Source organism: Acaromyces ingoldii (assembly GCF_003144295.1).
Source record: "Acaromyces ingoldii strain MCA 4198 unplaced genomic scaffold FA10scaffold_3, whole genome shotgun sequence".
Classification (NCBI taxonomy): domain Eukaryota; kingdom Fungi; phylum Basidiomycota; class Exobasidiomycetes; order Exobasidiales; family Cryptobasidiaceae; genus Acaromyces; species Acaromyces ingoldii.
The window spans coordinates 1994463-2020735 of NW_020290249.1; the positions used below are offsets into that span (position 1 = coordinate 1994463).

The 26273-nt window shown below is 55.1% G+C and overlaps 14 protein-coding genes across 14 annotated transcripts; 6 read left to right on the plus strand and 8 right to left on the minus strand.

Annotated features, from left to right (window-relative positions):
* Positions 1-6: 6 nt before the first annotated feature.
* On the plus strand, positions 7-1187 carry FA10DRAFT_267061 (hypothetical protein). Its single transcript, XM_025521764.1, has 3 exons — positions 7-301; positions 378-697; positions 772-1187. Exons 1-3 carry the CDS (start codon positions 59-61, stop codon positions 1061-1063), a joined length of 855 nt encoding a protein of 284 aa, XP_025377808.1. The 5' UTR covers positions 7-58; the 3' UTR covers positions 1064-1187.
* On the minus strand, positions 958-2135 carry FA10DRAFT_267062 (hypothetical protein). The gene is made up of 4 exons (XM_025521765.1): positions 2083-2135; positions 1738-2006; positions 1303-1667; positions 958-1242 (listed from the first exon to the last, which is right to left on the minus strand). Exons 1-4 carry the CDS (start codon positions 2105-2107, stop codon positions 1113-1115), a joined length of 789 nt encoding a protein of 262 aa, XP_025377809.1. The 5' UTR covers positions 2108-2135; the 3' UTR covers positions 958-1112.
* A 293-nt stretch (positions 2136-2428) lies between these two features.
* FA10DRAFT_267063 (DUF1753-domain-containing protein) lies at positions 2429-3524 on the plus strand. The gene is made up of 2 exons (XM_025521766.1): positions 2429-3049; positions 3124-3524. Exons 1-2 carry the CDS (start codon positions 2495-2497, stop codon positions 3499-3501), a joined length of 933 nt encoding a protein of 310 aa, XP_025377810.1. The 5' UTR covers positions 2429-2494; the 3' UTR covers positions 3502-3524.
* Positions 3525-3636: 112 nt separating this feature from the next.
* FA10DRAFT_230740 (putative ARO2-chorismate synthase) lies at positions 3637-5113 on the minus strand (the record flags this gene model as incomplete). The annotated part of the gene is made up of 3 exons (XM_025518833.1): positions 3637-3928; positions 3999-4641; positions 4717-5113. The coding sequence occupies 3 exons, from the start codon at positions 5111-5113 to the stop codon at positions 3637-3639; spliced, it is 1332 nt and encodes a 443-aa protein (XP_025377811.1).
* Positions 5114-5304: 191 nt separating this feature from the next.
* Positions 5305-6113, plus strand: FA10DRAFT_252160 (DUF339-domain-containing protein; the record flags this gene model as incomplete). The annotated part of the gene is made up of 2 exons (XM_025519636.1): positions 5305-5815; positions 5949-6113. The coding sequence occupies exons 1-2, from the start codon at positions 5348-5350 to the stop codon at positions 6111-6113; spliced, it is 633 nt and encodes a 210-aa protein (XP_025377812.1). The 5' UTR covers positions 5305-5347.
* A 46-nt stretch (positions 6114-6159) lies between these two features.
* FA10DRAFT_119022 (arsenical-resistance protein) lies at positions 6160-7904 on the minus strand. The gene is made up of 3 exons (XM_025517911.1): positions 7536-7904; positions 7064-7465; positions 6160-6999 (listed from the first exon to the last, which is right to left on the minus strand). The coding sequence occupies exons 1-3, from the start codon at positions 7639-7641 to the stop codon at positions 6212-6214; spliced, it is 1296 nt and encodes a 431-aa protein (XP_025377813.1). The 5' UTR covers positions 7642-7904; the 3' UTR covers positions 6160-6211.
* Positions 7775-9269, minus strand: FA10DRAFT_241456 (hypothetical protein). The gene is made up of 6 exons (XM_025519247.1): positions 8889-9269; positions 8694-8808; positions 8606-8633; positions 8340-8525; positions 8196-8257; positions 7775-8129 (listed from the first exon to the last, which is right to left on the minus strand). The coding sequence occupies exons 1-6, from the start codon at positions 9205-9207 to the stop codon at positions 7877-7879; spliced, it is 963 nt and encodes a 320-aa protein (XP_025377814.1). The 5' UTR covers positions 9208-9269; the 3' UTR covers positions 7775-7876.
* A 92-nt stretch (positions 9270-9361) lies between these two features.
* On the plus strand, positions 9362-12742 carry FA10DRAFT_267067 (WD40 repeat-like protein). The gene has a single exon (XM_025521767.1). It carries the CDS (start codon positions 9809-9811, stop codon positions 12590-12592), a length of 2784 nt encoding a protein of 927 aa, XP_025377815.1. The 5' UTR covers positions 9362-9808; the 3' UTR covers positions 12593-12742.
* On the minus strand, positions 12671-14507 carry FA10DRAFT_230767 (DEAD-domain-containing protein; the record flags this gene model as incomplete). The annotated part of the gene is made up of 2 exons (XM_025518834.1): positions 12671-13059; positions 13136-14507. The coding sequence occupies 2 exons, from the start codon at positions 14505-14507 to the stop codon at positions 12671-12673; spliced, it is 1761 nt and encodes a 586-aa protein (XP_025377816.1).
* A 663-nt stretch (positions 14508-15170) lies between these two features.
* Positions 15171-18439, minus strand: FA10DRAFT_294232 (hypothetical protein; the record flags this gene model as incomplete). The annotated part of the gene is made up of 2 exons (XM_025524441.1): positions 15171-17855; positions 17906-18439. The coding sequence occupies 2 exons, from the start codon at positions 18437-18439 to the stop codon at positions 15498-15500; spliced, it is 2892 nt and encodes a 963-aa protein (XP_025377817.1). The 3' UTR covers positions 15171-15497.
* Positions 18440-19322: 883 nt separating this feature from the next.
* Positions 19323-21058, plus strand: FA10DRAFT_301844 (putative 2-Nitropropane dioxygenase). Its single transcript, XM_025525035.1, has 6 exons — positions 19323-19792; positions 19856-20134; positions 20205-20290; positions 20371-20478; positions 20553-20638; positions 20733-21058. Exons 1-6 carry the CDS (start codon positions 19450-19452, stop codon positions 20866-20868), a joined length of 1038 nt encoding a protein of 345 aa, XP_025377818.1. The 5' UTR covers positions 19323-19449; the 3' UTR covers positions 20869-21058.
* FA10DRAFT_279703 (FAD/NAD(P)-binding domain-containing protein) lies at positions 20875-22374 on the minus strand (the record flags this gene model as incomplete). The annotated part of the gene is made up of 6 exons (XM_025523561.1): positions 20875-21131; positions 21178-21287; positions 21377-21730; positions 21863-21942; positions 22081-22269; positions 22342-22374. The coding sequence occupies 6 exons, from the start codon at positions 22372-22374 to the stop codon at positions 20875-20877; spliced, it is 1023 nt and encodes a 340-aa protein (XP_025377819.1).
* A 548-nt stretch (positions 22375-22922) lies between these two features.
* FA10DRAFT_119206 (hypothetical protein) lies at positions 22923-24012 on the plus strand. The gene is made up of 2 exons (XM_025517912.1): positions 22923-23572; positions 23652-24012. The coding sequence occupies exons 1-2, from the start codon at positions 23044-23046 to the stop codon at positions 23978-23980; spliced, it is 858 nt and encodes a 285-aa protein (XP_025377820.1). The 5' UTR covers positions 22923-23043; the 3' UTR covers positions 23981-24012.
* FA10DRAFT_267071 (alpha/beta-hydrolase) lies at positions 23963-26212 on the minus strand. Its single transcript, XM_025521768.1, has 5 exons — positions 25926-26212; positions 25200-25859; positions 24766-25119; positions 24587-24699; positions 23963-24518 (listed from the first exon to the last, which is right to left on the minus strand). The coding sequence occupies exons 1-5, from the start codon at positions 26068-26070 to the stop codon at positions 24045-24047; spliced, it is 1746 nt and encodes a 581-aa protein (XP_025377821.1). The 5' UTR covers positions 26071-26212; the 3' UTR covers positions 23963-24044.
* Positions 26213-26273: the final 61 nt, after the last annotated feature.

Consider the following 26273-nt stretch of genomic DNA (forward strand, 5'->3'; position numbering starts at 1 on the left):
TGGTCTGGCTCGTTGCTCTTCCTCCCGATCATCGCTCACCTAAACCTCAAAGTCAGCCATGTCGGTCGTGTTGCTGCCGGGAGACGCCGTAGATATAGCCTCTTCGTCGGCTATAAAGCTTGGACCCGGACTCGCGCGGAACGAGGGCACGCTGGAGCAGCTCGTTGCAACGACGCCAGGCGTCTTTGGTCACATCGATGCCTCTTCCACTGCCCAAAGTAGCCTGAAGAGCAAGATGATGGACGCAGGAGAGCCAAAGAGGCCCCAGGTAGCAGAATGGATCGAGACAAACACTAAGAGGGTATGTCATCAAGAATGAAGAGAGAGGGAGCTCGAGAGTGCGACCGAGGCAGTTGATCTGAGCGCTTCCACCACAGTACGTTCCCGCCTTGCGCGACTCTGTCGTTGTCCAGATCACCAATCGGGGACCCGAATCGTACCAGTGCACCCTCTTCACGTCTTCGACACCTGCTACGCTTCCATCGCTGTCGTTCGAAGGTGCGACCAAGCGCAATAAGCCCAATCTCAAAGTGGGAAGTCTTCTGTACGCTACCGTTGTCTCTGCTGGCAGGCATGTCGAGCCCGAGCTGAGCTGCGTCGCGTCCGAGTCTGGAAAGAGCCAAGGCTTTGGGGAGCTCAAAAAAGAGAGCGAGGGTGTTGGTATGATCTTCACGGTCAGCTGTGGTCTCGCAAGAAGGTGTGTGTGACCATGTGTGTAACCGGGCTGATCGACGTCAACCATTCTGCGAACGCTGACCTCGTACTTCTCAGCCTCCTGGATCCAAAGCATCAGCTCTTGCAGGAGGTAGCCGCTCACTTTCCTTTTGAGACTGCCATTGGCATCAACGGTGTCATCTGGGTCCACGCAGCATCGTCAAAGCAAGCCATAACCATCGGGCAAGTTCTCCAGCGAGCCGACGAAAAGGCCAGGCATCTGGCGAGGGAAGGAGCAAGAGCAACGGTAGCAGCAACCAATGCGAATGATGATGCCCTGGCAATCGTGCGAACGAGAGGTCTCCTAGATGTGGCAGAGATTGCATCGATAGTGGATCGTATGAGATGAAAAGATTCACTGCAGTGTACAGGACAGTACAATAGATAGTCTGAATCTCCTATGGCACGAGCCTCTTTTCATGCCAGTCACTGTTGGGTGATGACTGTACTCTGGTGAAAAGACTTCGCTTATCGCTCTGGAGATCAAGAACATCAACCTCTTCGGGCGACAGTATGATGAGGGCGAAGCTGTTGCGAACGCTTCAGTCGTTTGACGCCGCTACACAACATGCGGCAAGTAGAACTCACTTCTTCTCTGCCTCGGCCAGAAGCTCTTTTTGCTCTTCGCTGGCCTCTTTGCCCGGCTGAGGAAGCTCCAATGGCCACGGGCTCTCGAGCTTGTCTTTCGCGCGCTCATCGAGGCTACCTGGGCCCCCTCTCGCGGAGAGATTGGCGCTGTTGGGATGCGGACTTCCCGGTGTCGGCCGGGCAAAGGAGGCGAGAAGTCCTGGCGAAAGTTTCTCGAAAATTCTTTTACGCTCTCTGGCCCAGTCAAAGGCAGAGTCGGTTGATGGCGAGGGGGAGCTCGGTGGCGCGAGGGACGGGCCATCAAAGTACTTTATGGCTCCGTGATCAGGGCGGGGAAGGAGGTGCAGGGTCCCTGCAAGTCGAATCTGCAGAACCCCATGGCCAGCCAGCTGAATGAGTAACAGGAGCGAGCGCAAGAGCGGACATGGAATTCACCTGCAGGTTCTTGGACTCCATCCACCAAGATATCTCGCCTCGCGCAATCTTTGCTTCTTCAAGACATTTGGTTATCTGTTGTGCCTTGGGTGCTCGCACATCCGTTGTCGTGATGAGGCAAGAATTGCTCCCAAACGACGAGTCGAACGGTTTGACACCGGTCTTGCTTTGCGCATCTCGCTGCTCGTTGACAAAGCCACGGTGAACAACTGTGCGGACGTGGGGCGCAGGGCTGTCGCCCGGCTCGCATGTCGCAATACTGTAGTACACTGAGGCAGATGAATATTAGGTACGTGCGAGTAAGCAAACATGCTTAAGCCCCGTTACAAGTGTTGCCGTACCCACGAATTCCTTTTTCCTTGTTCGCCATACCATCTTGAATTGCAGTGGCGATCAGGCTCTTCCAGCGAGGGTATGGTGAATTGGCAGAGGCCATGGTTGAGGTAGGTATAAAGATCGCCTAAGCATTTGACGCACATTCCCGTGAGTGGAGGTGAGAAGTTGGCCTGAAAAAAGAGTCGCGCACGTGGTTCTGGAGGTCTAGAAGTTTGAGTTGATATTGCTTCCACCTCATCCACCATCGCTCCCTTCCCTTTGTGCGCTACGCACCGGCAACGTCACCTAAAGACGACGCCTGCATCTCGTGTGTCCTGCAACGCAGACGACAACGTGTACACCACGAGACCTCATAGGCTGAGACTGTCGACTCCGCCGTTCTTCTTTCGACGGAGCGAAAAGAGGAGCGGACAAGACAGCCATGACGAGGCTCTGGTTCCGGGCACCAGCTGTCCAAGCCCACTTGACGTCATTTCTTGGCGTCATGGACCTCAAGCTGGGAGTGACTCTGATCACACTTTTTGCATTGTTCAACAAAGTGGCAGGCGTCTACGGCATCTTGAGCCTCTTTCAAGGAGGCTCATTTGCCCAGGTCAGCATGTATCTCTACTCAATAGCGACTATTGGTCTTTTTCTCTGGGCGATGCCTGGAATATCGGACGAGGATCCGATACGCACGCTGAGATACGCGCATCTGTTCATGGCCGACCACCTGCTCTCCTCTGCCTGGACGCTCCTCTTTGGCCTGTGGTGGTTCCTCTATGTTCCTCACAACGGCGACCGGCCCGTCCTGGCACCCCATCAAGCGGGTCTAATGGACCTGATCGAGAGTATCGAAAAGAGCTACGAGGCTCCCGGAAAACAGCTGCATCACGAACCTCTGGCCGGCCAAGAGCGCGTGGAAGCCGCTCAACGTGTCTGGCGTGAAGAGCGTGGCTTCAGCTTTGCCGTCCTAGCCTCGGGCTGGCTCTTGAAGGTCAGTCCTCGACGCATGTCTCTCCAAGATCTGCGCTTCTCCTTTCTGTGCTCATTGTCAAGCGTATTCGCTAGGTCTACTTTGCCCTTGTCATCTACTCGTACGCGTTGCATCTCCGCCACGGTACTTATCGCAAGCTGCCCCTTTCCAAGCCCACCGGGTCTTCGGCCAATGGGTCTCAGTACCGGCCCTTGCGTAGTTCCAGCTTCGACGTGGCCAGAGACGACGAAGAGGAGCTTCCGGCTTGGAGCGACGATGAAGAGGATCGTTTGTCGGGGGCTAAGAAAATCAGGAGAGGAGCGCGGACCGATGAGGCTGCAGCCAAAGAGGCAGAAACATCAGCCACAGCGGGCGACCAGCTGGCCAGACCACCCTCTAGCTTGGAAAGGAGAGGTAGTGCGCTCAATGAGGCGTCGCCGAGCAGCAGTAATAATAATAGCAGCATGGTGTAATAAGAAAGCCTATCAAGTTGCATCGTAGAATTGCACTGTTCGACGGGCCTGTCTTTTTCTCACTGTTCGTCTCTCTTGTCTCTGCATCTCTTCCTCCCTCTTTGTCTCCCCTCCATCATTTTCGTTCTCGGGGCCTTAAGATCCGCTGAGATGATCCTGTCTGGTCTTGAGCTTGCTGGGCAAATGCATGCTGTTGGGCAATGCCAGAACGGGACCAGCGTTGAGTCGTGAGGCGGCCATTGTCCTTGCATCTTGAGCCAAGAGCGCATCCATGATGGCGAGAGCAGCCATCGACTCGACGATGGGAACGGCACGCGGCACGACACATGGGTCGTGTCGTCCACGAGTCGCCAAGGTGCCATCCTTGCCCGAGTACGTTGCTGTGGATTGATTTTGTGAAATGGTGGCGGGCGACTTGAAGCCGATGCTGCAACGACCGCCTCTTATGTCAGAAAAGAGGAGAAGTAGCGACAGGGACACACGCGCAGAGCACTGACCGGAAGTAGATCTCTTCGCCATTGGAAATACCTCCTTGTATTCCTCCGCTCCAATTGGTCGCTGTGCCAAGGGTGCCGTCGTGTTTGGCGACGAAGCGATCATTGTGACGCGAGCCAGGCACCTCTGTTCCTCGGAAACCTGAGCCAATCTCGAATGCCTTGGTGGCAGGGATGCTGAGCATTGCGTGGGCCAGCTTGGCTTCGAGCTTGTCGAAGCACGGCTCTCCCAAGCCCGATGGCACTTTTCGAATGACGCAGGTCACACTACCACCAATGGAATCATTATTTGACTTGGCCAGAAGGATGCGCTGGCGCATGCGTTCGGCAGCGACGGGATGAGGACATCGGATGTCTGTCTTATCGACGTCTTGCCTGGTAATCGTTGCCAGGAGCTGTCTAAATTCGAGGCTCAAGGGCTCTTCAGCTTCTTCTTCGGTGAGGCCCGTCGTGTCGATGTAGTTGTCGACCAGCTTGGAGCTTGATCCTGCCCCTACAGCCGCATTTGCCGACTCGTCGCCAGCCAACTGCTCGCCAGGATAGCGAGGAATGTGGACTTTGCCGACCGAAGAGACAAAGGCGACAATTTCTACCCCAAAAGCCTCCCGAAGGTACTTTTCCGCAACAGCACCGGCAGCAACGCGGCCTGGAGTGTCCAAGTAGCCAATGAGATACAAAAGTCCGGACACTAGTCAAGGATCAACAGTTGTCGAGCACTCACCTATCGTCTCTCGAGCGCTACTCCTCCCTCCGCCGGAGGAACTCTTGACACCATACTTGTCGAGATAGGTCCAATCGGCGTGACTCGGTCGTGGGTACAGATCTAGGGTGTCATCGCTGTAGTCATGCGGCCGCTGGTCCTCGTTTCGCACTAGCATAGACAAAGGCGAACCCAAGGTGACTCCCTTTTCCACGCCTGCTTGTATCTTGACGGCATCCTTTTCGTCGCGAGGCGTCGTCAAATTCGACTGTCCTGGACGTCGACGAGAGAGCTGTACCTGGACATCGGCCTCGCTCAGTGCCATACCGGGTGGCACTCCATCCACTATGCACCCGACCGAGGCACAATGTGACTCGCCGTATGTTGTCACCCGAAAGTGGCTCCCAAAGGTCGACATCGTGTTGTCGTCGCAAGTCTTGGCTAGCTTAACGAGCTTTCTTCTTCTTCTCGTCATTCCCTTCTTCTCTCTAGGTCTCCCCCTTTTTTTTTTTCCTTTTTTTTTTTCTTGGTGTGTGTGTCAGAAATATAGTTCGCTCGCGTGGCCCGGACAAATATTACAATATCAGCGACCCTGACTCTCCACCAAATGTCGTAACTTCATCGTTGAAGTCAATCGCACCAGGTCTCAAGCATGTCGAGACAAGCTCAAAAGCTGTTTAGAGTTGCCGCACGCTCACAGAATTGGCAGCGCGGAGCAAGCAACAGCATTAGGCCGTATTCGTCCGACAACAGGGGATCAGTGGCAGACCCCGGCTATGGAACGCCAAAAAGCCCCGCCCCAACTTCTACCGCAAAACCCTCTGGAACCAGCGACCCTTTTCCGCTTCCCTTTGATCCCCGGCTGCAAGGCCTGTCACTTGCGAGCGAGCACCAGTCCGAAGGACTCTCTGCGAATGGCGTCGCCTTGAATGGCGAGGAGCCCATCCCACTTCGGGTGCCAGGCAGAGAGCTCGGCATGGAGACGCGTGACGTAAAGGTAGCCAGGCTCATCTACCAGGCAAGAAAGCGCGGCACGCTCGAGACAGATCTTCTTCTGAGCACCTTTGCGAAAGAACATCTTCGGTCTCTGTCTGACGGAGAAGTCGACGAATTTGACCGGGTGTGTAGGCTCGTGATCATGCTGACGTCGAGAACGATTGTTGACCGTCAAATTCTTTGCTCTTCTTCCTCCTCTTCCTCTGCTTCCTCTTGTCCATCTTTTCCTTCTTCCTCGACCCATTTTTTCGCCGCAGCTTCTCGATGAGCCAGATTGGGACATCTTCTACTGGCTGACGCAGAGGAAGCCGGTTCCCAGGCGGTGGAAGGAAAGTTTCGAAACTGAAGGACGATTAGGATGGCGGCTTCGGGTCCACACAAGAAACGAGAAGAAGGAGACAAGATCTATGCCTTCCTTGTAGACAAATGACGAAGTAATTGCTACCTATTATACAGTGGTACAGCAGTAGACGGGCTCTGGTTGTCGCTGTGTATGTGCATTACGTTGCTTTGTGTGGCTCTAAGCAAAACTGAGAGTAGTAGTGTGCTCGGATGCGCTTTTTGCCTCGCCAGCGCATTCGGAAGCCACCGCTGAGCGGTCCGCCGGGATGGATTTTTCACTATGGTAGCGTGCCGTTACTTCCTCATCCAACTCGACATCCCATCGCATCTTTGACCCAGCGTGGAGAGCAACGTAGGAAAGTGTGAGCAGCACCGGTACTTCGACAAGGGGCCCAATGGTGGCCGCCAAGCTCTGCTCGGAGTCGGCGCCATAGACGGCGACACAAATCGCGATGGCGAGTTCAAAGTTGTTGCTTCCCGCGGTGAAACTCTGGACGACGGCCATTTGGTAGCCCCAATTTGCCTTCCCGTAACGAAGCGAAAGTCTCCAAACGAAGAGGAAGGTGCCAGTCCAGACGAGGACAAAGTAGATGACCAGTGGTACAAAAGTCCGAAAAACTGGACCAAGGTTGTCGAGGATGGAGCGAGCTTGCTCTGCAAAGATGATGATGATGACATAAAGGAGCGCCACGAGCGAGAGGATTCCAAAGCGTGGAAGAAATTGTTTCTCGAACTTCGCTCGGCCCAGCAAGGCCAGAGCACTGAAACGAGTGGCGAGGCCGCCCAAGAGGGGGATGCCCAAATAGACGACGACGGAGAGAGCTGTATCAGAGTAACTGAGGCGAATTTGCTCCGGTGATGACGAAATAATGTTGACAAAGAGGACGGCGAGCGGAGCGTAAAGAACAATTTGTAGAAGTGAGTTGAGGATGACGATGACGGCACACACGTTTGCGTCGCCTCTCGCTGCCAGGTCTCGATCAGCCGTGGACGTGGTATCCACTATGGCGCTACGATTCCTAAAGCTCACCTATTGAAGACCAAATCATAACCATGGCTATGCATCGGGCCAGTCCGACGAGTATGATGCCTGTTCGATATCCCGGTAGATCAGGCAGACAAGCCCAAGCAAGACCGAGCATCAGGAGCGGAGCAAAAATCCAGTTGAGAAGCAGCGACAGGAGGAGCTGGCTCCAGACTCGTGTCGTACGGAGCATTGACGGAAGCTTCTCGAAGTGGACCTTTGTCAAGATGGGCCACATCATGACAATCAATCCGACGGCCAACGCGGCCGGCGTACCGTGAAAATTTCCCCTTGTGAGGTTTTCTTTTGCATTTGGTGCGAACTCGCCAATAAGGATACCGACGATCATGGCAATGATGATGAATAGCGAGAGCAGTCTGTCCATCCACCCGAGGCTAGCCCAAATGCCTTGGTTCAGTGGGAAAGAGAGAAAGGCGGTGAGGATGCGTGCTGAGGAAAAAGGGACCTCTTCACTCACCCTTGGCGGTTGCCGTGTCGCTCAGCTCGCCTCCAGCAGCGCCAGCAGACCGAAACATAGGCACACCTCCATTTTGCGAAACGATGAGTTCCCTTCCGCCGTTCATTCTGAGACGTCTGGTGGCAAAGAATGGTCTCTTAGGGACGCTCTCTCATTGTCATTGTGTCCTCAGTCCTTTTATGACTTCTCGAATTTCAAATTTGCCTAGCTCGTCGTGGATAGGACGGACGCCTTCTTTTCTTTCGGTGAGTTACTTTGAAATTCGTATGTTCGTGAAGGGGAGTACAGGATGACATGATTCTGCCACTTCAGCATCGCAGCAGCCTTCTCTATCTTTTACTTCAGGGACACGGCAACCCGAGGGGGTTATGCAAGCTACAGACGAGCTCTAGGTAGTCGCAGTGACAATTTTCGAATGTCAAAAGGCCATGTCGAATCAAGAAATCAATGAGCACCAGGGCGCAATTGGGCTTGAAGTGGCCTTTGCGCATCAATGATAGGACCTCTTGGACGTCGAGAAGCTCGAAAGACTCCGCTTCCCCATCTACAGGCCTCGGCTTGACAGATGGGTCGATGACAAGGTCGTATGTATACCTGCTCGGAAGGAAGGCCTGATGTGAGCGATTCAATGCATGTGTCCCCTCCACCGACGACGCGCACTCAACCTCAGGCTGACACCAGCCCGATCTCGTACGGTAAAAGTAAGAAATGACACCAGTTTGCTTCGAAAGGTAGGGGAGGTTTCGTTGGATTCAGCAAATAAAAACCAATCGCACGTCTGCCGCGGCCAATGTTGCTGCACACCTTCATGGCGCCGCGTACAAGACTCTCTTGAAAGCCGGCTTCCTCGTAACATTCTCGGACCATTGAGTCAAAAGGGTCGTCACCCGCCTGTATACCGCCGGCGACAGTGTTGTCGAGCATGCCCGGAAACGTCGACTTGGTGCTGGCTCGTCGCGGGACCCAGATCTTATAGTCTGGCGTAAAGGCCTTTGTGTGATTGAGGAGCCAAAGGTCAACTTCTTGAGGCCCAACGAGATTCCTGGCATTTCATTTGCTCGGACACTCACTGTAGCATGGACGCCAAAAGTTGCGAGACTGTGGATGACATCGGTCCAGTCGGCAGAGGAAATCGGGACAGATGGAAACTTTGCTCACCCAAACAAAGCGCAAGCGGAGCGCTCCAGGGCAAATGCGGCGAGATTGCTTCCTTTCCCGTCGGCTGGTGGATCTGGACTCGGCCCGTAGACTGAGTACAACTCGTCTCTCCAGCCTTAGGTACGTATAGGTTGAAGAGATGTCTCCTTCAGTCACAGTGGGAGGAGCGAAGGTGAAAGGCGGGTTTCCACGCACCATTTAATGGATCGGGAAAAAGTCCGCGGTCTCTCCACGACTCTACGACTGTCCGCATGGCGTCGGACCTCTCCTCATAAGTCCTCAGCTCTTCACTGATTGCGACAAAGGTGCGCCTTCTGGAATCTTTGCCCGTATGACCCAAGGTAAACGTGTTCGAGCCCCGTTTCACCTCGTCCTCGATGGCTTCGACGACCGAATCTTGAAGAAAGCCAATCTGGACTCCAAGAGGAGGCGGAGAGAGATGGAAAGGCGTCAGGCTGCTGTCTCGCCAGGGATTGTCATTGTGGCATTGTCGCACAATCTCCAAGAGATTCATTGTTGAGTCGACAACCTTGCTTTTGGGTAGTGGTACTCGGTGAGAACCGAGGACATCTCAGGTGGAGGAGCGAAAAAGAAGTCACGTTCTCTTTCTGCCCTCTCGAAAATTTAAAATTTTAGAAGATGCGCGCAGGGTGAAGAAGCACCGTTTGCCGTCACTGATCCGAAGAGTAGCCAGACATCGACCTGTCCCAACGATGGCAAATGCAGAGGACGGAGCAGCTGCTTTGGCGGTCAAGACGGCTGAAAAACCAAGATTGAGGACACGATTCATCAAGAAAAGCTCGCTGGAGCCCATCTACACGGGAGGAGCAAGCACCGCGCTGACTTCAGATGGTCGCTTCCTCTTTGCACCTGTCGATCAAGTGGTCGTAGGTACAGACGTCTCGACTGGGAGGGCGATATGTCGAATCGGCAGCGATACTGAAGAAGTGACTGCTTTGGCAATCACTCCTGACGATACCACTCTGGTAATTGCTTCGAGGTCTTTGAGCCTCCGGATATTCTCCCTCGAACGCATCGATGACAATGAAGGGATACGTATCGTGGCAAAGCTTCGACGCAGCATCGCAAGGAGCCACGAAGCCCCAGCTGCCATCATGCGCATCGACTCGACTTCTTCGCTTCTGGCTACCGGGGCGGCAGATGGCTGTGCCAAGGTGTGGGACATTGCCGGTGGATTCTGCACCCACGTCTTTCGCAACCACGGCGGCATCGTCAGCGCCTTGGCATGGAATACGCCTCCGGTCGAGCTGGACTCGCAGACGGCACGAGATGGACAGAGGCGTTTTGAGCTCTTCACTGGTGACATCGACGGAAAGATTCGCCTTTGGGACCTTCGAGGAGAAACAAGGGGTGCACAAGGCAAAAGATCACAGGGTCCATTAGCGGTCCTCGACGCCCACTTCTCCGTCGTAAGGGGCTTAGCGATCTCGGACGACGGGACAAAGCTGGTATCGGCCTCTCGAGATCGTATGCTGTCGTTTTGGCAAAGGCGCAAAACCGTTCCAAAGGCGTCTTCGTCGAAAAAGGATATCAACGGTACCTCTGCATCAGTGTCTTGGAATCTCTGCGACTCAGTGACGGCAGGTGAATCGCTTGAAAGCGCTGGGTTCCTCCGACGAGGCTCCACTCTTTTAAAAAGAAAGCAGGACCTCGAGAAAGCAGAGCAGGACCTCGTCTGGACAGGAGGTGCTGAAGGAGAGATTCGGATCTGGAGCTTTACTTCTCAGGTCGTCGTCGCCGTTCAGCCCGGAGGCCGCTGGGCCACGGACCAGGCTCGAGCGCAACAGCCTCATGGAAGAAGGCGGAGCGAAGAGCGAGAAAGTTCAGAGGATCTCGACAAAGGCGACGAAGACGAAACAAGGGCCATAACGGAAGTGCACTACGCGGCTCAGATAGATACTCTGGTCAGCGTGCACGCCGACCAGACTTTCTCCTTTCGCTGCGCTCCGGTGCCTGTTCTGGCGGAGGACTCAGAGCGACGGCCGAGACGGAGAGCTTTGTCGAGATTGCGCCAGCTCGTGGGTTTCAATGACCAGATAATCGATCTGGCGCTCCTCTCGCCGGGCGACGTCCAAGACTCGCATCTGGCGGTGGCAACCAATAGCACGTCGGTCAGGATCTACCATCTGGGAGCGGCAGAGCACGACGTCCAGATGCTCCCTTCGGACTCGCGTCCTGCAGATGGACACGCTGGCTTGATCCTGTGCTTGGACAAGTGCCAAGGTGCAAAATGGCTCGTCACCGGCTCCAAAGACGCTACAGCAAGAATCTGGGCCCAAATCATACCCACAGCATCTTGCCTCGACGAGGGCGAAGTTGAGGGAAAGGGGATTGTCACACCACTGTGGAGATGCGTGGCCGTTGCGAAAGGTCACACTGAGAGCGTAGGCGCCATTGCCTTTGCCAGAAGAAACGACCCGCAAGGACACCCGCCTTTCATGGTGACGGGCAGCCAAGACCGAACGGCAAAGGTCTGGGACCTCTCCACAATGGCCGAACACATCAAATCACTGCAGTCTAACCCTGACGCAGATCCTCTCTTCCTTTCGTCACTTACCACTCTCAAGATCCACGACAAGGACATCAATGCGCTCGATGTGGCTCCCAATAATGCCCTTCTGCTGTCGGGCTCCCAGGACAGGACGGCAAAACTTTTTTCCATCAGCTACACGCCCCCCTCCAAGGCGAATGCCAGTCGAGCTTCAGCCTCGCTCAAGCAGCTGACGACTTGCCGCGCTCACAAACGCGGTGTCTGGTCTGTTGCATTTAGTCCAACTGATGCTGCTTTCGTTACGGCAAGCGGCGACCGCACCGTTCGACTGTGGTCGCTGGCCACATTCGGCTGCGTCAAAACGTTCGAGGGTCATACCAATGCCGTGCTTCGAGCTCGATTCCTACCGCAATTCCGTGGCATGCAGCTTCTGACTAGCGCCAGCGATGGCCTTGTCAAGCTCTGGAGCGTGCGCGACGAAATTTGTGTCGACACACTAGACGGTCATGAGGATCGTGTATGGGGTCTCGAATGTCGCCAGAATGCTTCGGAAATACTGTCGGCGGGTGCCGATGGTATGATCCGTGTATGGCAGGATCGAACAGAGCTCGACGTTGAGGAAGCGGCCCAGCAGCGCCAAGTTGATGTTGAACGCGAACAGCGTTTTACCAACTTTGTGGCACTTCGCGACTATCGCAACGCGATTGCTCTTGCCTTGGCTATGGATCAGCCTCGACGTCTTTTCGACCTATTTTCGTCGGTGGACGCAAGTCGAGGCAGAGATCAGAAGTTTGGAAATGATGAAGATGGACTCTTTGCCTCTATTAAAATCGACGGCGGCCAGCAAGCGGGTAGCATCACTGGCTCACACGACGTCGACGACGTCATCCGGACAATGTCAGCAAAGCAACTCGCCCGCCTGCTTACTTTCGTGCGGGATTGGAACACCTCGGCGCGGACCGCTGGCACTGCCCAAATGGTGCTCCACGCTGTGCTGAGACTTCACTCTCCTCAAGCCATCATCGATGCCTTTGAGTGGCGACCAATTGACAGTGGAGAGCCAGTTAGCAGCGTCGAGGCCGGCGACCGCAAAGCTGTGGATAGGCGAAGTGCGCGAAGGTCGAGAGCACAGGATCTGGCAAGCATCGTTGATGCACTGATACCATACACCGAGCGCCACTACAGCAGAGCAGAGCGCATCCTCACCGAGAGCTCAATGCTCGAGTACACGCTGGAGGCTATGGATGCCATCCTAGGTCCTAGCTTTCAGGATGAACAAGCGCAGACGCCCCTAAAGAATGGCGTCACAACTCCCGTCCCTTTCGAAGTGGCGGTCAGCACAGACGAGGAGTCAGACGCGGCAATGAGCGAAGATCTTGACGAATGAGGCCAATGCTTTGGTCATTAATGGCATGTTGTATTGAAAATCTCATCTCATCATAATGGTGAACCAAAGGAAGTCTTTCTACGACGACGATTGAGTTGCGCGCACAACTGAGTCTCTCGCGCCACGTCCTGCTCCTCCGCCGCGGCCATTCGCGACCACTTTTGCTCCCCGTCCGTAAGGCGAGCCCCTCTGACGCACGGTAGACAAATGCTGGTAGACATCGCCACGGTCGTTTGGCGAGTCACCGGCGCCGTCATCTGCCCAAGATGGCAGCTGCTTGACAACATTGAGGCCCGGAGTGCCCTTGAGGCCCATCTTGCCCACCGTTTTCGCCAGTAGAGGCGGCGCAGGCCCTGACGCACCCTCTTGGAAAAGAAGGGCTTGTCGAGCCCAATCATTCATCTCATCGACAAGCTGAGCAGGAGACCAGCCGAGGTCTTTAAGCGAGCTTTTGTAGTAGCCTAGGGCTGTGAGGGGCATGATGTAAGACAACGTTGGGCATAAGTGTCAAGGCAGCTGCAGACGGACGGCAGTGAGACTTACCAGCCTGATATGCCTGACTCTTTTCCTTGTCCGACACGGTCATCAGAGCTTTACGAATCGCTGAGTCGGCCTCTGGAAGCAAATCGTCTTCAGTGAAGACCAGCTTGCGCTCTCTCAGCGGAAGGCCAGCAACCTCCTTTTTTCGTAAAAAGAAACGTTCGTATGGTGTCAAGATCAGGACGCCAGACCCTGCAGCGCCTGCGCGAGCCGTTCGCCCAAGACGATGAATGTACTGCTCTCCACTGCTGGGGAGACCGACCTGAATGACGCTTGTCACACCGGGAAAGTCGACGCCACGGGCCGTGACATCGCTGCTGCACAGAATTGCAGTTTGACTCTTGGTGAATGCCTGAGTGGCGCGCACACGTTGCGACTGGGATTTTCTGGAGTGCAGCTCAAATACCGGTACAGTCTGCAGAGCCTGCCATGCGGGCGAAAGGCGTTGGAGGTTGGCGCTGTGCACTCCGCTAAGCTGCTTTTGAAGCGTCTCCAAAAGAACGAAAAAGATTGCTGTGCTTCTCGCCGTCGAAAAGAAGAGAATCGGCTTCGTTGTCTTGGGATCCTGTGACAGGCTTTCGAGAAGGATGCAAAGAGTGGCGGCGAATGTCTGTGTGTGGGGCACGATGATGAAGTCTTGCGGCACGTGTTGGTGGGTGTTCTGCTCTTCGGGCCGCAGAGTGTTGACGAATACGTGGTTCTCATCAAGGTCGGCGACATCTCGGATACCCTGAGGGATCGTGGCAGAGAAGAGGAGTGACTGGCGAGGTCTTTCCTGGCGAGAAGGAAGCGCAGCCAGGATGGTCTGCAGCTCCCTGCGAAAGCCCATATCAAGCATGCGGTCGGCCTCGTCGAGGACAAGAGCTCTGACGTTTCTGAGCTGAGGCGCAAGCCCAGAATTCTGAAGGTGATCAATGAGCCTGCCCGGAGTGGCGACGAGAATGTCGGCTCTACTACTTCGCAGCGCTCGTTTCTCCGTCTCCATATTGGTGCCGCCGACGCAGTGCTGAACACCAATCGCGCCTTGAAAACCACGCAGGAGCACAACGGCCTCCTTCTCGATCTGGAGTGCCAGCTCGCGCGTCGGGCTGAGGATCAACACAGAGATGTCGGAGGGGGATCGTGAGACGAGAGGGAGCATCGTCGAGATTCGCTGGACGCAAGGCAGCAGGAACGCTAGCGTCTTGCCAGTTCCTGTCTTGGCTTGAGCCAGTACGTCGACACCGGACAGAGAATGCTCCAAAGTGGCCGCCTGCACGACGGACATGAACTCAAAAGGGATCGAAGATAGCAGTCGGGGGTCGAGAACAGAGCCGAGGCTGTCAAAGCGCCTATCGCTCAGGTGGCCCTTCTCCCTCCTGTCATCTCCTTCCATGTTGCCACCATTTGCCGTCGACGCTGGTGGGTCAACGTCCATGATGCCATCATTTCGTCCAAACTTGCCTCCGTCAGCGCTACCATCCCCATCACCGCCGGCGCCTCGTGTACTGATTCCGTCGATCGCTCCATTGCGATCGGCGCGTCGATCAGCGGCAACAGACCCCCCTCGCCCACCACGTCCCCGTCTGCCCGTACTACCTCCTCTGGCTCCCCTCGGAGTACTTCCGCGAATCCTTCCGCCGCCTTGCCTTACGCGACTGCCTTCAACCGCTTTGGTGTCAGCCATCGTACTGGCTGTCGTTGACGATGCAAGCTCCAGATGCAGAATTTCTTCTTGAAACGCTGCACAATGCAATGTGGGTCACGTGATATGGTCCTTGTCTTCTGTGGTCACACAACGGACGAGGAGTGATCGTCTTCGAGGGCATTGCTGTGGCGCGTTACACGAGGTGAAGCATGTGGTGGTGGTGGTGGTGGTGGTGGTGAACGAGCTGGTTCCAATTGTTGACGGCATTGGAGGCGCCAAGGCTGTCGCAGTGCGTGTTGAGATTCCACGGTTGCATATTCTGGCGTCGAGCAGCCACGGTGCAATTTTCAAGTAGGCAGATAGATCGAAGTGGTGAGAAATTCGGATCCGAAGAGCCTCGCGCATTTCTTTCTGGCTTTGAACCCCACCAGCTATATGTCCTGGATCTCTCAGAACCACCTGAACTGGAGCCTGTGCTAGGTAGAGCTTCGGTGGGGCTCGAGAGGGCCAGGAGTCTAAGCTTTTCGTGCGACAGGCCAAGGGATTAACCAAGGGCGACACTGGCGATGTGCTCACTCAGTGGATGTGTGCTTGCTTCTCAGCTTGGTGAGTAACGTAGTCCTACTGTCGATCAGCCACGGCACGATTTTTTTTTGTTTCTACGGGCTAGTCATGATCACTTGCTCTGTCTCATCATTCATTTTGAGGCGTGGGCTGTATTGAGAGTGCTCGAATGGCTTAGATGGAGGAAGTGGACTCAGGGGTGAGTAGGAGCTCATAGTGTCCACCACCGAGGTGGCAGAAGCCGAGGTGGTTGTCGTCGGGCTGATGACAGGGCGCGAGGATAGACACGGTTGTTCCACCTTGTGTGACCGTGGCTACTGCAATGGGTCTCTGGAGAAGTTGGCTGATGAGGAGTAGTGCAAGTTCATCACCCCATGTAGACGGCTTGTCCATGTTGTCGAGCCATGCTTGGAGGGACTCATAGAGCTGGCCGTCGGTGCCCTGTTCCATCAGTCTAGCCTGCCGCTCGAAGTCTGCAGTGGTCTTGGTGTCCCTGGGCAGTGTGCTCTGCAGGTAGGACCTGCCAAGAGTAACGACGCTTGCCCTCAGCTCTGCATGTCGAGTCTGGTCTCCAAAGACAAGCAAGGCAGCGGCACGAAAAAGGCAATTGCCGTCTGCGCCAACCACGTTGGTTCTGCAAAAGCTTGTGCCAGGCACAGGAACTGTTTCGCCAGCATCAAACGGTAATTGTGCAAGGTTGATGTCTGTGTCTTCCTCCTGGACGTGCGACAGCATTGGCTTTGGACGGAGTGGGCCCATGTCTGTAGAGGAGCGTGGATGGTGCCTTGGGAACGGCGCCTGCAGGATGGTGGCAAGCCTGCCATCGACGGGAAATGGCTCAAGCTTGGTGGCAACAGCGAGCCAATCCTTGGTGCCAGCAGCCCACTTGTCGGTAAAGGCAAGGAGCTCAATGGCACGACGGTCCACAAAGGCATCGATCTGCCCAACGGCATGCCTTGCAATGCTCCGACCAAAGTTGAGGTAGTCCTGAAGCCAGGGGCCATCTGTGGCCTTAGCAAGGGCAGCCATCTCCATGGCCACAGCGTCATCGACCATATCTCTGCCCACCAGCGCGAGTGCTGCCTCTTGCAAAAGCTCCCTTAGGCGGCTTGGCACCTCCTTGATGCTGATGCTGGTGCTCATGCTGATGCCACCAAGGGCTGTGGCACGCTCCAAATAAGTCTGCCGATCCGTCGTCCACCTTAGTGCAAGCTCCTCCTTGGTCTTGAGGTCCACAGCAGTGGTGATACCACGGGCGCTCCAGTATGGCTTGCCCACAGCCATCTCGCCCTCCTTCCGCAGCATCTCCCAAAAGGTAGTGCCTTCGACCCATGCCTTGGCAAACTCATTATTGGTCCAGCAAAATGGCTGTACTGATGGTGTTGGCGTCGAATGGGCAACCACCTCGATGGCTGTGGAGAATGTGGCCGCGGCGACCACCTTGCGCCTGTCGACAATTGGATCAAGCGTCGCCCGCCTGGCCAGTGAGAGCGACGAGTGGAGCAGGATGGTTGACGTCGTCAAGAGACGTGCCCAGGTGTGGTCGTGTTGCTGCTGTCGTTGTTGCAACGGCTGCTGCTGCTGCTGCTGCTGCTGCTGCTCGCACGCCAAGAGGCTTTTGCGGCACTCGGCAAGCTCCCTTGTAAGCGTTCGAATCCTCCGCTCCCTCGACCTTGCCTCTTGGAGTGCCCATGCATAGATACCCCAGTAGTGAGGGACCACTACCTTTTCAGGTGTACCTGGGCCATTGTGCTTGACACAGACATGGTCTTGGGCCCAGTGCCCACGCTGTCCACATCCACCTCGCGCCGGGTCGCAGACATCGTCGTGCTTTTTGGGATTGCAGTAGAGCTTCTCTATCGGCGTGTAGTTGACTTTGATGTACTCATTGTACGGCTCCCAGATGCCCGTGGCAGGGTCAATGCCACCCTTTTGCTCCTCCTCGGCCGCCGTTGTGGTGACGAACGACGTGATCACGGTGCCGGACTTGGCCACAGCTATGTTGCGATTGAGCTTTGTGACACTGTGGAAGAAGTGGAAGAGCTTGCGTCCGAGGTCTGAGGCGGCATCGGACGACCGTCTGCGCAGCATGCCCATGGACCTCTTTGGCGGACTGGACAAAGGCCCAGTGTGGGTGGCGGCGGCGTCGGTGGCGGCGGTAGTAGCGGCGACCGGAGCAGCAGCAGTGACTGGGGCCATAGCAGCGACGGAAGCCATGGCGGCGACTGGAGCAGTATCAAATGGAGAAGAAAAGAGCTGCTTCATCCGCTTAGCAAGGCCAGCCAGAGCCTTGTCCACGTCCTCTTCCTCGATGGGCATGTTGGCAGGCACCAGGGTGTCCGGGTCTCTTCGCACCTCTTGGCAGACATTGGCAAGAACATCCACGTCATAGGCATGGGCGACCATGAGCAGGTCCTTGAGCACTGCAAGGTGCTCTTCAAACGAGAGATCCCCCATTGAAGAGATCCTGGGCTCGATGAGGCGCAGGTCGCCCAATATCCGCTGTGGGTTGACAAACTTTAGCAAAGGATCCTGTATAGGCGTTTCAAGTTGCTCACCTTGGCGCATGCCATGATCTTGACAGCAGACAGGCGAGCAGCTCGATCCTCCCACTGGTCATCTTCAGACACCTGCCAAGGGACATAGGCAAGCCGGACAACAATGGTGTGCCAAACATTGAGGCTGGCTGCAACAAGCCGCTGGTGCTCCTCCTGGCCTAGATGTGGCATGGACGCTGCTGAGCCATGGTGCACAAAGCATGCCGGCAGCTTGTCAGACATGGGCAACGAAGAGGCCAGCTGGTCAATGGCAGCCTTGACGTCATTGAGGAGTGGTGGTGGTCGCCTGATCTCAAGGGCCGACATGGCAGGCGGAGGACTACTGCTGCTGCTGCCAAGCGCGAATTGGATGGCTGCCTTTTCCTCTTCTGTGCTGTTGAGCAGCAGACGCCTGTCATTCTCCTTGAGTGTCCCAAGGTCTTGGTGGCAGCACGCTACATGCCGCGTGTTTTTGGGCACCGAGCTGCGGCTCCGGTCGGCATAGACAACCTCTCCGTAAGCAATGCTCTTGCTACAGAGGACCCAGATGCTGGCTGCTTGGCTTCGAAAGAGGATCATGGTGGTGGTGATGATGGTGATGGTGGTGTACTCCAATCAAAAATTGCTCTCCGTACAACACATTGTCTTTGTCCCATGCTACTCTCGCTGACTGCTACTCGGTGAAAATTCTCACCCCATTGTCTGCCGGAGCGGGGCCCTTGGCAGACAGAGAGACAAGTACAACTCCTCTTTTTTCCCCTTTTTTTTTCTCTTTCCCTCTTTCCCTCCTCTTGAAGAAAGATAGGCTAGTGGCTGCGACAACAACCGCTGAAAGTGGGAAACTTGGATGCTCGGTGTGCCCGCAGTCGTTGACGGAGTTGAGGATATCCATTGGCTGAGCCAAGGTTTTCCATCGGGTGATCGAGCATCAATGAAGATCTCGATCCTGCACAATCTAGTGAACCTGGATCGTAAGACGACCCTGTCACTGCAGCTGCGTCAGGACCCTCAAGGATTGATCAGACGATGACACGAAGGCAACATATGCTACTTGAATACGATAATGAACAGAGTGTCTGTTAAAAGAAGGAATCGGCGTCATGGTGGTCCGAGCGCGGTCGAAGCTGTCGGAAACGTCAAAATTCCAACTTGGACCGCCTCGCGTCGGCCAGCTAACCGGACAAAGCAGTGCGAGTCTTGCCACGCCATCACCGCGACGGCCTCGGCACCTCCAACGCCGTCTACACTTGCTACCAACCTGTCCATCACCACACCATTCTGACCTTCGTGCAACACGGCCATGGCAATGTCCCCGAAAGACGACGCCGAGTCGATTGTTGTGCGACACAGACGACAAAAGTGTGCATCACGTGACCATTCCGGGTACTCATTTGCCGGTGAACATCATTGACCGTTGCGATATTCTCTTTCTCTCCCTATTTCTCTCTCTCTCTCTCACTCACTCACACACACACACACACACACACACACACACTCTCTCTCTCTCTCTCCTATTCTCTTCCATTCTCGCTCCAGCCTATTACCGTCCACGCACATCATCCCATACTCCACCTTGCTCTCAATTCACAATGGTTCTCAACACGGCCCTCACCCGGGATCTGGGGCTGCGCATTCCCGTCGTCCAGGGCGGCATGCAGTGGGTCGGCTTGCCCAAGCTCGTTGCGGCCGTTTCCAATGCAGGTGGTCTTGGAGTCATCACTGCCCTCACACAGCCGTCGCCCGATGCGCTCAGGGAAGCCGTCAAGCACACCCGCTCCATGATCAGGCCCGACGTGGCCAAGAGGAGCAAGCTCGGAGCCTTTGGCGTCAATCTGACCCTATTGCCCTCCATTAACCCTCCAGACTACGAGGGGTACTGCCGAGCAGCTCTTGAAGAAGGTGTACGCATCTTTGAGACGGCCGGAAACAATCGTAAGTTGGCTTGATGTGTCTTGGTCAGTAGATGATACTGATGAGAAAGGGTGTGGTGTGCAGCTGGCCCGATTATCAAGCTCGTCAAAGAACATGGCGGCTATGTGATTCACAAGTGCACGACGGTGCGCCATGCGAAAAGCGCACAGAAGATGGGAGCCGACATGCTTTCTATTGACGGCTTCGAATGCGCAGGCCATCCAGGCGAAGACGACATTGGTGGATTGGTGCTCATGGCGCGCGCCGCAGAAGACCTCAGCATTCCCTTTATCGCATCTGGCGGTATCGCCAATGGCCAGGGGTTGGCCGCAAGTCTTGCCCTCGGGGCACAGGGAGCCAATAGTGAGCTAGATTTGAAGCCAGGATACATTGAGGTAAAGTATTTGTGCTCATACCCGATTGCCGTTCTCAGTGGGAACGCGGTTCATGGCAACAAAGGAAGCCGAGATTCACGACAACGTCAAGCAGGTCATGGTCAAGAGTGACGAACGCAATACCGTGAGTCAAGGCCGCGAGGTGTCTGGTATCCTTCGAGTAGGGCTCGCTGACCGGGATTGGCTTGTGTGACCTTCTTGCAGACACACATCTTCCGTACGCTTCGCAACACAGCCAGGGTGTTCAAAAACAAAGTCGCCGTCGAAGTAGTAGAGAAGGAATCGAAGGGAGCCCAATTTAAAGACATACAGGTAAGCAAGGCCTCCCGGTCCGCTTTCGTGTCAGTCTTAAGCGTGGTGCTCACGTCTCGTCGCTTTCGTGCCAGCCCCTGGTGTCAGGGCAGCGTGGCAAGCAAGTCTACATCAATGGTGACATCGATGCAGGCATCTGGACCTGTGGCATCTCAGTAGGGTGAGTCCCCTCGTAGTGAAGTGAAGCACTGATTCAACTTGTAATGTTGACCTTTTTACCCTTCTCCACGTCTCTCAAACCCCAACTATCTCAGCCTAATCCACGATATTCCAACGTGCGAGGAACTCCTCAAGACAATCGAGAGGGACGCGGAGGACCACATCAATCGATTGGCTGGCCTTTGCTCCAGTACAACGAGCAGCTCGCAAGGACGGCAATCGCGTCTTTAATTCGAGCTACGTCTTACCACACCCTCTCCAGGTGTAAATGGTCGTATAGTAATGATGTTCGTTCCACCCATCGATACTAAGGCAGCCGTTGAGGACCCTGCCGGTTGACTGAACGTAGTGTGCCCGAGGCTTTCGTGCTTGCTCGAAACGGTCGAGCGCCTCTTCGAGACCCAAGTGAGATATGAAGTGTGAGAGGGTCTCTGCGTCCTCGAAGGCCTGTGCCGAGCCCTGACCAGCATCTGTGACGGGAGCTAGCTTGAGTCCTTGGGAAGGAGGCAGCAAACTGCTTGGGGGAGGGACGAAACTCACGAGGCGCGGCGGCATGAGCTGCGTCGCCGATAAGGATGGCCTTTGCGGCCCGCCAAGAGGGCAGCGGATCACTGTCGCGAACGAGGCAGAGGTCCGTTGTCGGGTGGCAGCTTTTGAACAATGTCTTTCTGAGCTGACGCCAATCTCGTGTTGTCGACTTGGGATTTTAAACCTCTTCCCTTTTCCCTCCTCTACTCACCTCAATAAATCCCTGAGATCTTTGTGAAAGGGCTCGAATGCCGCAACGGCCTCATGGGCGGGGACATTGTTGGCAATACTGACCCGCCTCTGCGTGTTCTCCGAGCTCTCGAAACGCGAAAGCAATTCATCTGTGGTGGGCAGATAGCCAAAGATCTGATGGTTTCCTTTGTCATCGAGCGGATAGGCAACGACTTTACGCTGGAGTCGCCTTGCATCATCTTTGGCTACGTTTGGCTCGTCGTAGAACCAATTGACGAGGCAGCCTTTCTCTAGAAGGAAGCGGAGCGATTGGCGGGAGTTTAAGAACGAAGCTGGAGCAGTGGTCATATATGCGCAGTGAGCTTCTGTCCACCTGTTGGATGACAAGGTGCTGCCTTTGTCGAATGCAACAGTGTCGCTGTCTCGGCGATTCTGGGCGGCCAACACGGCTCGGCGACCAGTTTTATTGATACCGTCTGCGCACACGACGAGATCTCCCACATACCGTCTTCCAACGTCATCGATTGCAGTACCGTCTTTGACGTCAATTTTGACCATGCGTATGGAATGATGGAGCTTCACGACCTGCCCAGTACCGTGTTGTACCTTTTTGAGAAGCCAGCCTATAAGCTTCTTACGACGGCAAAAGAGAAAGGGTGCTCCAAAGTCAGGAAAGGGAAGCGCAGCGACGTTGCCGTCATTTGTTTCCCTTCTCATCATGACTTGCTCGAGTTCCTTGGCTTGAAGCTCCTGGTAAAGATCCTCGCCATCACACAGCAGGCGCATAAGCGCTACGCCATTCGAGGCGACAGCGATGCCGTAATCGTCTGCGTCAGAAAGAAGCGGACCTCTCTCGACTAATTCCACCTGGTAACTCGTGCGACGCCGAAGGAACGCGGCTGTGGCCAGGCCCTAGCAACGAGTAGTCTTTTCAGCGTCTCCGTCCCCCTCTTTGAGTCCTTCTCAGGACGCTCGCTCACTCACTGCAATGCCGCCGCCAACAATCAGGATTTTCATGCTTCCGGGGCGCGATCGGTGGACCACAGCAACCCATGAGAACGGTTGGTCGCCATTGTTCGTAGAAAGAAGCACGCTAAAAATTAAACGAATCAGCTAAACGAATAGGCTTTGAAAAGTCATGTAGAGCTCGTCCCATGCATGAGCATTAAAGCGACGCTCATCAACAACAGCGTCACAAGAAAGGGCATCGACACATCCGCACTGGCTAATAGCGTTGATGTTCTTCCAAACGCCTATGCAATTTATCGCTCCGCGTTTCTTCATTCTTTCGTCGATACGCAACATCACTACGAGCTATGCTCCCTCCGTCCCAAAGTGATACCGCACATGTCCGAGGCGTATTTTTGTTTTTATCTAATCTTCTACTTAGCCTAAAGAAATGGGAACCGATTCAACGCCGAGGCACTTATTCGGCTGTCCCCGCCCGCCCGCCCGGGCGCACTGCATGGTAGCCACTGTAGGATACGGTGAAGGGAGGGTCGGCAGCCCATCGGTTACTACTGACTGAGCGTCGAAAGTACTTAAACAGAGGCTGATCCTGCCTCGAAATCTGCTTTCTTCATCGGTGTTCCTTCGAACGAGAAGAAAGACTTACTTAGTAGCACAACGCCAACGTAGGGTACAACGTACTGTACTGTACAGTACTAAGCCACAGCACCTGAAAGGATGGAAGAGAAAAGCCAGCCTCCGACTCACACGGCGGCATTTCATCTCCACCCTCATGCTCAGCGACCGCGAGGGGTGTTGCAACTTCCATCGCCTTCATCAAACGCTTTCAGATCTGGAATTCCCAGCACAGTAGCCGACTTTGGGTCGCCATACGCCTTGAGGCCAGATTGGGCACCTACAGAGGCTGACGCGGAACTGACGCAGCTTCCCTCTCTCGATTGGGCCACAAGGGTCCAGAATCGGCTTTCTAAAAGCCAGCCACTGGACTTCACTGCCCCATGTTTTCGTCGTCGGCCAGGGCTTCACAGCTACCGTCGTTTCCCGTCCCGCCAGGTTGAGGGAAATGGCAAATTCGCAGGCGAGGGCTTCAAGCCATGCTATTTCGGACCAGACTTCGTCGAGCACGACGTGAGCGCAGCAGACTGGGCTCGATTTCTCGAAGATGTCGAGGTTGCTGGCAGAGTGGGGATTGGGGGACAAGTCCTGGCCACCGTGGCTCCCGTTACCATGCATATGGGTGCCACTGGTGCGAATCGTCTCTCAAACTCTTCACTACTTACATGTTGAGCTCATTATTGTTCCCTTTCTCCGCTCTAAAACAACAGGGTATTTTGTTACGAAAGCCATCAAAGGCGTCATGGCCAAGCGAAAGGAACCTGAAGTCCTCGAGACAATCGAAGCATGGTCGGAGCATTTCTTCTTGCCGCGCAACCTGGAAGTCTTTGTCCACAACGGACGCGAGAGATTGACGGCGAGACGACTGGCAACGGTGGAGATACCTCCGCTACATCCACACTTTCAGAGCATAGAACACTCCGTTACTCGCAGTGGTTTGGGGGTGGACGAAGGCGTGGGGGAGAACAAGAAAACATACAACAGGCAAGGCAAAGCGAAGGAAAAGGCCAAGATCTTCTTGGTCATTGTTGCTCTGTAAACTGCTCTATTGCCACGTTTCCAAGAAAGAAGCAACGGCATGCAGCCAAATCGATGTAGTGTGATCACAGCGAACCGAGACCAAGAGCAAACAGTGTCGTTACGGAAGCCCAGAAGAGACTCATTGTGGAGCTTTGTGGGGCTGCCTGATCCGTCTGTACCGCAAGGCGGACCTGTATCAGCGTCTCCATTGGCGCATCGCGATACGTGTCGTTGATCAAGGTGCCAGAGTCGTCTATGTATTGCAGCATCGTACGAATGTCCTTGTCGAAGGCCGGCCAAGGGGGTAACCCGGGTGCTTCTGGGGTGCCATTGGCGGCAAAAGCAACGAATTGGTTGGCCATCAAAGAACCCAAAGCCGTAGGTGCGATTTCTAGGACCGTATAGAGATCGCTGGAATGAGGAACGCCCAGTGAGGCCTTTGTGCCAGGGCTTTGAGCTTGGCTGAATTGATACGTCCAGGCTTTCGCACTGGCCTTTGCTAGGAGCAACCTTCGGGTCGATTGAAAGCGTATATCGCCCCAGATGGATGCAGCGCGCTGCGTCGTCGACAAATGAGGTATTGTGAGTAAGGCAGCGAGGAGAGGTGGTAAATTGGCCAACTCGCCTTGTATTGGCCAGAAAAGGATTGGGTCGATCCGTAGGGAGAGCCCTGAGTGGGATCATTGGGGTATGCCTTCATGACGGTGTCGGAGTTCTTGCGACCGAGTCCATAAGAATCTGTATGCCAATTGGTATTGTCAATGAGATCTGAGCGAAGGGCGGTGTGCACAGGATGGTACCGACTACCTATCCAATCCTCGATATCGCTGCTTTTTCCGAATCTGGACTGGGATGTAAAGAGAGTCCCCTCGTCGAGGGTATCGCCGATAAGTATGGGAACGCTGGCGAATTTGCCCTCCTCGACAAGAAAGATAGGGTCCTGCTCGTAAAAGCCGCCCTTGCCAGGCCCGCCGTCGATGCAGGCCGTCCACGGCGCACCGCCCAGAAAATCGTAATTTTTTGGCTTCGATTCCTCAGCATACTGTGCTGCGAGGATGGTAGCCAAGGGCAGGGCCCGCAAGCACGTAACATTTGCGCAATTGGTCGAGCTCAGGATCCTTTGGAACTGGCCATCCTTTGCAGACACAGGGCCGAGAGCTACGTTGGCAGTGGTTAGGTCCCTTCTTTGCTCTCCTCTAACGCCCCTCGCCCCTTTCGTTTGTCCCGCCAGGACTCACCCACACCCGCGGGACCACCGCTCTGGAGTATGACGGCGTGGAAAGGTGGGTGAGCGTCGTCGGCGTGCGCCAGCAGCTGCGCTCCAACGCCGAATGCGCCAGCAGATTGGCCCCAGAGGGTGATGCGGTCCGAATCGCCGCCGAAGGCCTTGATGTTGTCCTTGACCCACTGAATAACCACCCTTTGGTCCTGCATGGCTGGGTTAAGGATCACGTTGTCTTCATTGGCATCTCTTGACGCCTGTAACGACGACGATGCCAGGAAACCGAGCAAGCCCAGCCGGTAGTTTGCGGCCACAAATACTGCCGCGCTGCGATTGCTCTTCTGAGCGCTCTCGAGAAACACAGTGGGGTCGAAGTCATTTGCAGAGCCAATACGGAACCCGCCGCCGTGGAAGAAGAGAATCACCGGTAGCTTCCTACCCTCGTTGTCATCAGCCTCGCTGGTAAAGGCAGCTGCGGACGTGAGTGGGGCCAATGACGGCCGATAAATGTTGAGCACAAGGCAATCTTCCGAGATGGCACTGGCATCAGACCCGGGCTGAGGGCAGCGAGGCCCAAGGGTGGTGGCGTCCCAGGTTCCGTTGGGCAGGCGGAGCTTCGCGTGTTGTTTTGTAGGTCTGGAAGCTCCGAATCGGTCCCAATCGGCGTAACGAATGCCTTGCAAAAGGATCTTTGTTGGATCGAGAGTTGAGAAAGCTCAGTCGACAAGCCCGGACAACTCACCGAGCCATGAATCGATGTTTGACCCACGCCTACCCAGGAGCGTGGCTTTGTCCTGCAGCGTGATGATCTGTCCTAGGCAGGCAGACACGAACCACAAGATCGTCCAGCACGAGGTCCGGCGCCACTGCCTCCTCGCAAGATTCATGTTCTGTCGCATATAGCCGAGGGTAGACAGAACATGGATGGAAGCAAGCCGACGATTCCAGTGCAGACACCCGACCACCTATTGTTGAAGCTGCCGGTAAGACCGTGCTCGTTTGTCCTTGATTGCATGCATGTGAGAGAACATGCTCACGAAAGTTTCATTACCGGTAGATAAAGTTTCTAGATCTTTAGTCGCTACGCTCG